An 11,757-nucleotide genomic window follows, 5' to 3' on the forward strand; every position below is an offset into this window, starting at 1 on the left:
TCGGTATAACAAATTTGGTGTTGTGGATGTCAATTTTGGGAGAAGATACAACAAATGGTTATCTATCCCACGTAATTTCGTCGTAAATGGAAAAACGCGGGCCTGGTAACTTCGTCGTAAACGCGGGCCTGGTAAATTCGTCGTAAACTGACATTTCGACGTAATTTCTTCGTAAATCGAAAAACACGGGCCTGGTAACTTCGTCGTAAATGAAAAAACGCGGGCCTGGTAACTTCGTCGTAATATTGCGTCGCGTTTACGACTAATCCTTTTCTATATATTGAGACGCCGAGACGAGACTTCCTCGTTAATTCCTCCCAAACTCCTCTCCTCTCCCTCTAAGGTACACTCTCTTTCCTCCTTTTTTTTTTAAGTTAGTTTAGGTTATTAATTAGTTAGGTAATTAGTTTAGGTGATTAGTTAGATAATTAGTTTAGGTGATTAGTTAGATGACGGAATACTATAGTTTAGGTGATTAGTTAGGTAACGGAATAATTTTTTAATTATGTCGTCATAATTGATTAAATTTATTTAATTTTTTTTTAGATGGCTCCTAGAAGGAAACCACCAGCACCTACTTATGCCCAGTTGTTTGGCGATGGTTCTGGTACATCTTCTTCCGGTCCATCGTCTTCCGATGCAGTTCCAGACTCTCAGACTTCTCAGAGAGTTTTTTCGAGTCCTCCTCTTCCACCGCAGATGCCTCCACCTCCTCCTCCAGCGGCTGCACCTCAGCCTGTCCCAGAAGGTGCAGTTCATCCGGATTTGCGTGTGCCTTCATATGCTCCCTTCGCGAGATATACGGTGGAGGATTTGCTTGCCCAGCCTGGACGGGAGGGTTTGGATGTTCTAGACCCCGATAGACCCCGAAGAACTTATTGGTAAGTTATTAATTTTTATTACATTAAAATTTAATTAATTTTTATTTTCTAACAGTTAAATTATTTTTTTCAGGTTTGGGGCTAACAACCGTGTTAGCCGGAGCGTTTCGGCGACGATTAAGGGTTACTACGACGGGGCATACCCGAACTGGAGCAAGACACCAAATCACGTTAAGATCACGTGGTTTAAATGTTTTGCGGTAAGATTTTTAAATTTAATTAAATTTTCACTTTTAAATATATATATATATATATATATATATATTTTTAATATTTATTATTAATTGTAATTTTTTCAAAATTTTATGTTTCAGCAAAAGTGGCATTGGTCTTTGGGAATCACCGAGAGGGTGAAGGCGGAATTCGTTGCAAAGGCAAAGATACGCCTCTGCAACACAGTCTCTGATTGGAAGGACAAGTGGGAGATCTACGGGTATGAGGGAAAGCCCACTGAGCTCACGCGGATGTGTGGGATGGCCTCATCGCCTATTGGGAGCACCCCTCTTCGATCAAAAAGGCCAATTCGTGCTCGGCTTCTCGAAGGACGAAGGATAAAGATGGTCATTTGCCAAAGCTTCACAGAACCTGACAAAAACCTCATGCAGGAGTCCGTCTAGAAGCTGTAAGTTTTGTTTTAAATATATATTTTAAAATATTCAATTAATATAATTTATAATATTTAATTTAATTTTTTTTTGTAGTTCGAGAAGACGGGAGTCTTACCTTCTCTGTCTGACCTATTCAAGATGACTCACGTCACATTCGACGGAGTTTTTGTGGATCCTGCATCTGAGAAACTCTTCCAAACAATGGCTGGTCGGATTGAAGAAAGGGAGACGCAACTAACCCAGTAGTCTCCCGATGGATTACCAGTCACATTGTCCACCGAAGAGGTCGACAGAATCTTCGAAGAGGTACAACTTAAATTTTTTGTTTACATTATTTTAAATATTTTAACATAATTAACTATATTAATATATGTTTTGATTTTATAGGTGGCTCCTAAAAAAAAGGGACGGATAGTCGGTATAGGCTCTGTTAACGAAGTTGCACGGGCAACTTCGTCATACACTTTGAGACGGGATGAAGAGACTGCTCAGATGAAGGCTCGAATGGATAGCCAACAGGTTCGTTTAGACTCTCTTGAGGATTTGCTAGACGTGATGGCCGTGGGAAACCCGGTTATGCAGAGAATGTTGAGTGAGAGACGAGCCGCTCTTGGAATGCCACCACGAGATCCCCAAGAGTCCGATCCAACCCGTCAACAGCCGAGCAACCCCACCAACTACTTCGAGAATATGTAGTTTTTTTTATTTTTCTGTTTGTATTATGAATTTAAATATTATTGTATGACTTTTTAAAATATGTTTTTCAATTTCATATTTCGTTTTAAAATTTTAATTATTTTAAATTCTGAATATTATATATAAATTAAAATTTATTATATACTAATTAATAATAATATAATAAGAAACGATGTAAACTCCTCGTAAACATTACATGGAGTTTACATCGAATGTTTACGAGTGATTAGCATCGAAATATTTACGAGGGTTTTACATCGAAATGTTTACGAGTGATTTACTACGAAAGTATTTACGTGTGCTTAACATCGAAATAATTACGTGGGATTTACGACGAAAGCTTACGTGTCGTTTACGACGAATCCTTTCCCTGCGCTTTACGAGGAATATATTTCGTCGTAAACGTAACGAGTCGTTTACGACGAAACCTCCGTTACGACGGACGTTTAACAACGAAACGTCTTTCGACGTTAATTCGTCGTAACACCCCGTTTACGACGAATTTACAACGAATACTGCCCTAGTAAAAAATATGTTTTCTTGTAGTGTAATAATAACAAAATTATTGATAGGAAAATTAAATGTGATCAATTCCTAGTAGATCGTCCAAAATTAATATGAAAGATGTAACATGAGTTTCTAGTGATAGGTTCATTATGTCCATTTTTTAAAAAATCACACATGAATCAAGGTTGTGACTTCTCTTTTAATATATAAGATTATATATGAGAAATTTCTTAGGTAGTCCGTTTTAGTTTATTTTCTCAAAAATAGTTTTTAATGAAGAAAATGACCAAAATAAATTTTATTAAAAAGTAAAAATACATTTATATCCAAGAGTTAACTAAACTAGACTTACAGTTTTGAATCAAGTAGTAGGAATTTTGAAGATAGAATTTCAAAATTTAAAATATAAAAAAAAAAAATTAAAAAGAGGCTATTTAGGTAATTTTACTTATTGAGCGTTATTTTGTTACAAAATTTTTTAAAAAACTATTTTATAAAATTTCCCATTATATATACATATATTAAATTTTAACAAATTAGAAATTAGATATATAATAAAAATATAAAAATTAAAATTAGTAAATATTTAAATGTCTAATATAAATAATAAAATTAACTTTTACATTTAAAATAAGCCAAAAGAAAAACTTCAAAGATTCTAATAACATGTCAACAGCATGACTAAATAAATAAACAGGCGTAAATTATAATAGACGTAAATGAATCGTTGATAATCAAATCTATTTTTTAGTATGCATTTTTTTCAAATATTGATCCATTACACTTACAACTAGATGAAAAAAATAGTTTGATTAAAAAATTGTATGGCTAATATTTGTAAAATTGGAGCATTACATTCAAAATATCTCCACCATTCATCTAGACATTCATAAATATATTAAAATATTATAAATACAACAATTTAAGTCAACTCAAATTACATCAAGTCACCTATCAATTCAACCGGTAGTCGGGTCTCGGATTGACGATTTTATTCGATTTTTAAATAATGAGAGTTTTTTAAACTTAAACCGGATTACATATGGGACTACCCGATTTGACGGTTCAATCTGGCTCGAACTTCCACCGGTTTACTCAAAATTTTATACGATGAAAACGAGACTGAAGGGTATACGATATTGGGCCACTCTAAATACTGTTACAATTTGTTTGGTCTGTGTGTGGGTCTCTACTCGGGCCCAAATCCTCGACAATAACTCACAAAGTCCGTTACGGTTAGGTTGACATGTGGGTCCCTTTTCTCGAGCCACCTTGATTATCTTTTTTCAACTATCACCATATATTAATCAAGTTTGATCAATAATCTGTGTTACATTAATGTAGAATCCAGATCTATCGGATGAATGTGATTTACATAGGCAAATTAAATTCTCTGTACTCTCGCTTTTTAGCAAGGAAATTAGCCCAAAACAGCTTCAACTATCACCATATATTAATCAAGTTTGATCAATAATCTGTATTACATTAATTCAAAGTAAAATTAATGTTCAAAAAGACGTGATATATAATTGGTGGATGGGGTTAATGGGTTAGTGGCTGATCACACATCGCCAAAGTTTATAATAAAGAGAAAGTGTATTGTCAAAAATATTGTCCCGTGATCTTCTCGTTTCATTATCCGCTTTTCTTAATGGGTTAGTGGCTGATCACACATCGCCAAAGTTTATAATAAAGAGAAAGTGTATTGTCAAAAGTATTGTCCCGTGATCTTCTCGTTTCATTATCCGCTTTTATAAAAGTCATCAACAATTTCAATGGATTATCTATTTATAATACTCTTCTTTTGTCAAACTTCTTTTTAATACTTTGTCAAGAATTTAAAAGAATGTTTTATTAGCTTATTATTTAACTAATCGCTTCATTGGATTGCTGGAAAATAGTTACATTGCTCAACAACTCACTGATTTAGCCATATATATCTATACATTTTATACAACCATCAAATATATACTATGCATAATCCATGTTACATACACTTTGAAGCCAATAGACTAAGTTTTGGATTCATCCCCTATTGGCCAAACTCTCCTTTTAGTAAGAAAAAAAAAATATATACGTATTTATGTAACGGGTCCAGAGATGAGCTCAATGCAAAATCTGATCAATCGTGTGTGCCACGTGGGAAAAGGGACGGGAATGAATTCATTTTTGTATGGGTATTAATTCCTAGGACTTTTATAATTACCACTAACAGATGCAATGCATTATGCAATGTGAGGTCCAACGAAGACTATATAAGATTCGGTCCATTCGGAGGTCACATGTTAGGTTTCAAATATATAATTAAATACAATATATTAGCATGAATGATTTTTATCACGAATGTTCTAGTCTAGTGATGTTATCAGTACTTGATATGATGGTTTTGTAGGAAATATTGGAGGTTATACATTATGCACTGACTAATCTTTCTTGAATGTCACTAGTTTAAGCAACTAGGGTCCAATAATATTTTAAAATTGTAATGTTTAGGAGAATCGACTAGTATAGACCCATGGCCTTGTTATTGCTTTCTAATTTTTGGAGTAGCAGGTTTTGTTTGAACCTTTCACCGCTAACAGGGGTGCTCATTTTTATTGCTCAAAGTGTAGTAGTGCAGAACATGTTCCAGTCTTAATCGCTCTTTAATATAAGATGTTTTGATTGAATGCACAAAAATTAAAAAATTTACTTTTTAAAATATAATATTATTAAATAATATAAATTAAGTATAAATTAACCAATCATAAATAATACAGTAAAATGTAATTAGTTAACCAATTTTCAATAAAGTTAAAATATTTTAAAAGTATTAAACATTTTATATTTTGAAACATCAAAATTACTCTAGAAAAAATTACTCCAGAAGATCTTATAACGTTGAACGGAGGGAGTAATAAATACAAGACTCCAGGTATTTAATAACTTTGCGTGGGAAGGTAAATTAGGGGAAACCTCCACGTGGATCAAGTACCGATGCTTCCGACAGCCTCGACGTGGTAAAACAGCTTAGCTCTGCTCTGCCATTTTGACCGCACGTGACTTTGCTTCCGTGCACGTGTGGATCAACCAGACTGTGCGATTGCATCGCTACGTCATGAGTCGTCCGATTGCACCGGTCAAATAAATGGACGTTTCCGATATCAGGTCCCACTTGCATCATGTGTGGGTCTTATCCATGTGCTAACATCGTTACTAATCACACATGTTCACAATCTCGCCTAAGTTGATAGAAGCAAGTAGATAGATCATAGATACAACAATAGCATATACCTTCAGTCTTTCTTTTGCATCATTTTGTCTATTATTCTATTGACTTCTAGTATTCTATAATCATGGTAAAAAAATATATCAATTTCTTCGACTCTGTGACTTGAGAATTGACTATACAAAATATGTTTACAAAAAAAAGAACTTGATGTACATTGTATATTAACAGTTGGATAATTTTTGTTTCTACTCCTCTCAAAATTGCCTATGACACCAACGTTGAGCAACGTTGAGTTGACCTAGTGGCAAAAGGATTATGGTTGTAACTACCGCCACCCGGATTCAATTCACGGTGTTAAAAACTATTTACAATGTTTGGATTCCTGGCAAAGAGATGAAACCACTTTTTTTACGCAAAAAAAAAGTTGCCTATGATTTTCCATATCAGGCTTGTAATTACTATTGTTTAACAGTTCTCAACAGTTGATTTTCTTCTTTGGCTACTATACTATTTCTCATATCTTAAAGCTTTCACATATGAACATTCAGTCTAAAGAACCTAACATGCTTTGATCATTCAACCAGAAAACATGATTCGACTATTTTAATGTGTGCACACAAATGCTTTTAGGCATGCACATATTTTTACCATCTCACCACATGCATATAAATATTCATCTATCTATATTAATTTCATTTCATATAGATTTGACAGTATATACTTAATATGATAAATATTTATTCACTCTTGCCTACTTAGCCTTAACTAATTCTTTTTTTTTTGGGATAAAATGTTAAATATTATACCAATTTTAATTTTGACGAAAGTTACAAGAGTCGACTAGTAGCGGGAAAATAAACAACAACACGACACCAAAACAAACTACGAACAACATCAACGACCAAACCTAAGAGCAACACATCAAAGCAAATAATTAGATTGATAGCGAAACAGCCTCGGACCAAACTACTTCAAAATTATCCGAGAGAAACTTGTCGGTTGCCGCGAGCTACCGAGAGAATGGCGACCTCAAACCCTGAATGCTACGGCTCCTACAACTTCCGACTGGTACCCTAGAGCGAATCAAAGCATAGAATCCAAGCTCAAGCTCCAAAGCCTGACACGAATAAAGAAACCACCGGCGGTACGAGGAGAACCTGAGACCCGACGATTTCGTCGTTCAGTGGTTTACGCTGGAGATTACCGCCTCCATTGCATTCCACCGGGACCGTGTACACCCATTTAACCGCAACCCATATAGAGTAGACAGATCGAAAAACGGACAACCCTCCAGAGGAGACTCAACCAAAGCCAAACCTAGAGCTTGTAGTCTAACTATCTCACCACATATTCACAAGAGCCGTAAGCAGCTCTCAAGACATGACACATTGAAGCTACAATTATTAGAGAAAAGCCAGGAGACGGAGTAGGCCACAACACCATTACCACTTAGATTTGCGGGACGAAAAGAGCAAACAGAGAGCAATAGCCAAAGCAATCACAAACCAGATGCGCCATAGAACATCAACGCCAAGCCACAAGGAGACGCGGAAAGCAGACCGACGGGACCACCACCGACGAAACCCTAAGCGCCACCACTCCCGGAGAACTCAAAGGCGGACCACAAAGTAAGCAGAGAGAAGAAGACATTACTGGTAACCAGTGTAGTCAGAACCCCAACACCACACGCAACCCTACTCACCACCAGACGCCGCCGGAAGAGAGATAAGGCCGACGAGGCATTTAAAGGCGCAACACGTGCCACCAGGCTCGGAGATGCGAACCCTTTTCACGGAAAAACTGCCGGTAACTCCACGCCAGATAGAGAACGATCCCGACGGAAGAAGCCGTCCTCCAGCGACCCCAACGACCGAGAAGCCTAGATCTGAACAACGGAGGACCAGATTTGCGACGAAGAAACGCAACCCCTCAGCCGAAAACAACATAAGTGACGGGAGAGAGAAGAGACAGAACACCGGAAGAACAAGGGTCCGGCGGCCGCGAAGAGAGGCGGCGGCCGCCGGAGAAGAGCTACACGATTAGAGTTTTCGGTTAGGTTAGAGAGAAGGAGGAGCACTTTATTTTAGAGAGAGCAATTTATAACTAATTCTTAGTTATGTTAGTACAATAAAATTGAATATATATATATATATATATATATATATATATATATATATATATATATATATATATATATATAATTCTACCTATTTAACAAGTAGGAAACTTTGGTATAAATTTGATCTATCATGAACTAAAAGCTCCCAAATTTTATATTTTAGGTGCAAAAAACATTATGTAATTAGAAGGTAGTACTAACTTCTGAATTTTTTTTTTTGTTTAACCAGGTGTTGGCCAACCTTCGGCCAGTCCACCACCTAGGCCCGGCGCCAGTCTTTGCCTGTACCGGTTAGGGTTCTGGGCACGCCTCCCCGCTCTGCTAAATTCTGAATATTGATTGTAATATAATGTTTTATAATGGTTAAAACATTAATGACATAGAGAGTAGAGTTTGAATCGGAGACTTCTTAGAAACAATATATTGTTATAGGTTGATTCAGACCTTTTTGGTTTTAGACACCACCAAATTATGAGGGGTCGAGTAAGAATTTCAAATTCAAAAATATATAGCCTGGCCACCATGATCGAGAAGCAGCATAGAGGAGGGAATATGGGTGCAAATTATATAATATAAGAAGTTTTTTAATCTACAAAGTACGGTCGGATTAAATAATTATAAGAATTCTAAATCGTTGAAAAGCAAAAATTCGATGACCCAAAATGAGCAATAAACCTATACTACAATAACACAAAAAGGATTTGATCCATTTGTCTTAAAAAACATCAGTATTCATTGATAGTTATATTATATTGGAACAGTTAACCAAAAAAAATTTATATTGGAACTAAGACCTGTAGTACGTAACTAGTATTTGCATTGCATAGTAATAAATGTTTCCCTTGCAGTCTACTAAACAAAAATCTTATATATTAAAACAGAACTCACAGCCTTGATTCATGTGCGATTTTTAAAAAAATAGATTTAATAAACTTATTCATAGAAAGTCATGTTACACTGGATATCTAATCTTACCATTTAAATTTTGGGCATACCAGAAATTTTTATTGGACTATCAATAATTGAATTTAAACAATAGATGATCCATTAGATTTATAGATAGTATAAATTAAGTAGATATAATTTAATGTTGTAATACTATACCTCTATATGTTAAATATTTATATATTTGTCGATGTTAACTTTTAAAATTATAAAGATTTTTATTTTTAAATAACAAAAAATTATATTATCTAACAATGATTAATCTTTACTACTTTAAACCAATTCAAACAAATTTTAAACTATATCGTTTATTTTAAAAATTAAACAAAAACTAAATGTTTAATTATTTACTCGATAATATAAATCTATGAATCGAAAAGTTTAATTTTTTAAAAACTTCTAAATTTGTGAAATGTTACAATATCTTTGAATATGACAATAAAACGATATTTTACTAATCTTTATATATATAGTTACGATTTCAATAATGAAATAATAATCCGAAAATATATATATTAGAAGAAGATACAGATACATGTGAAAGTTTGAAACAATCTATTCAATGAAAAAAAATATACAGTAAACTTATTATGTTTTAAAAATTGATAGACACATGTATATTATAATATATACCAATTTAGAATTAAAAACATAATATTTATATAAAAATAAATGAAAATAAAAATCCGCGCGCAACGCTCGAGATCTAGTATATATTTATAGATGTAATTTGAGCCTCGATGATGAAGTTAAACATAAAAGGGGTTACATGCATTGAGGTTTCATATTTTTTTAATACCAATTTTAGATTTCCTCCCATAATATTTTGGATATTTGGATCAATAATACAATCTCTAAAATATAAATCATTTATTCTAAAGTCGAGTTGAACTAGAAATAATAAATACTTTGATTTATAACTTGAATACTAGGTAGATCACCAAATTTTTTAAGAAAAAAGATTACCCACTAGTCCATATTTTTGGTTTGTATTGCAAAATTCTGAATCAGTGTCCATTAATAATTATGGACCGGAACTGAACTACGTATTTGCCAAGATATGGCGTTATCATTCCTCACATAAATCATATTTGATTTCTATATAATATGTTCCAACAATAAAATAGTATAAGTCTCATTAATCTTCTATTCATATTATGTTTGGCCTTAATTCATGTTATTTTTAAGTTTGAAGTGTAAAAATAATTTTTTTTGTCGAAAATAATTTCTTTATTTTCTCCGCTATTAGCTATAAGCCAAAAAAAACGAATATATCCAGAGAAGAAAACTCGAAATCCTTGTTTTATCTTGAATTTCATGTATACACTATCATATGCGGTATGTGTATATGGTATTTTAATATTCAAAACTATGATTATTGGATCTAATTTTTTTTAAAATGTAAAAGGAATAATTTTAAGCTAAATTCTCGTTGTGTATATTTTTATGGCTTTCATGAGTTCATCCTTCAACAAAAGTACTGCAGAGTCGCTCACTTTCAGGGTACATGAAATAATTTGAAGCTTCTCAACTCTTTTCACATCACTCAAATACGACACCGTCTCAAGTGAAGAAACTACTCCTTTCTTGTCCTAAAGCGAGTTAGGGTTTAACACACAAGTAGCACCCGTTTGTGTTGTGTCTCTTTGCTCATTTTCGTCGGTTTGTGTAACCGATCAACACAAGCTATTGGCTCTTCACTCCCTGAAATTTGACTTTTCCACTGGATCTCACCAAAGTTTCTCTATATGAAGAAATCTTCACCCTCACAAAATCATTACATTTGAACCAAAAGAACAATAACCAGTAGATGCGGCGGTGATGGACGGTGGTTACGATCAATCCGGAGGAGCTTCTAGATACTTCCATGGCCGCTTTAGGTCTGAGCTTCACAACCAACTTCAACAACAGGCTCAGGCTCAACCTCAACCTCATCCCCAGCTTCAGCCAGATGATGAATCTGACTCCAACAAGGACTCGGGTCGACTTGATTCCGACCCGGTTACCTCGGGATCAACTCCCGGGAAGCGTCCACGTGGACGTCCTCCGGGATCGAAGAACAAGACGAAGCCACCGGTGATTGTGACAAGAGATAGCCCTAACGTCCTTAGATCTCATGTTCTTGAAGTCTCATCTGGAGCCGACATAGTTGAGAGCGTCAACACTTACGCTCGCCGGAGAGGGAGAGGTGTCTCCGTGCTCAGTGGTAACGGCACGGTGGCTAACGTCGTTCTCCGTCAGCCGGTGACGATTCATGGGAATAATGGCGGAACTGGAGCCGGAGTTGGAGGGGTTGTGACTTTACATGGAAAGTTTGACATTCTTTCCATCACTGGTACGGTGCTTCCCCCGCCGGCGCCGCCGGGATCAGGTGGGCTGTCAATCTTTCTTTCTGGTGGACAAGGACAGGTCATCGGCGGAAACGTGGTGGCTCCGCTTGTGGCTTCAGGTCCAGTTATACTGATGGCTGCATCGTTCTCTAACGCAACTTTTGAAAGGCTTCCACTTAAAGATGAAGAAGAAGAAGGCGGAGGAGGAGGTCCACCGCCAGCCACGACAGCATCACCACCGTCTGGACCGGGTCAGGGAGAGATAAGAGGTAATCCGAGTGGTTATGATCAGTTTACCGGTGATCCTCATTCGCTTGGCTGGGTAGCCGGAGCCGCTTCAAGACCATCTTTTTAAATTTGAAAATTATGTCCGTAAAATAGCTATTAAAAAAATTAAAAACAGTTTCATGATAATATAACAATGACATTCTCAATTATATTTTTAAGTTCTTTTGATTTT

General features: G+C 35.3%; 1 protein-coding gene across 1 annotated transcript; it reads left to right on the forward strand.

The window, feature by feature from the left end:
• The first annotated feature begins 10,363 nt into the window (after positions 1–10,363).
• On the forward strand, positions 10,364–11,757 carry LOC106421589 (AT-hook motif nuclear-localized protein 29). Its single transcript, XM_013862418.3, has one exon. The coding sequence runs from the start codon at positions 10,789–10,791 to the stop codon at positions 11,650–11,652; it is 864 nt and encodes a 287-aa protein (XP_013717872.2). The 5' UTR covers positions 10,364–10,788; the 3' UTR covers positions 11,653–11,757.

Source organism: Brassica napus, chromosome C2 (genome assembly GCF_020379485.1).
Source record: "Brassica napus cultivar Da-Ae chromosome C2, Da-Ae, whole genome shotgun sequence".
Classification (NCBI taxonomy): Eukaryota; Viridiplantae; Streptophyta; class Magnoliopsida; order Brassicales; family Brassicaceae; genus Brassica; species Brassica napus.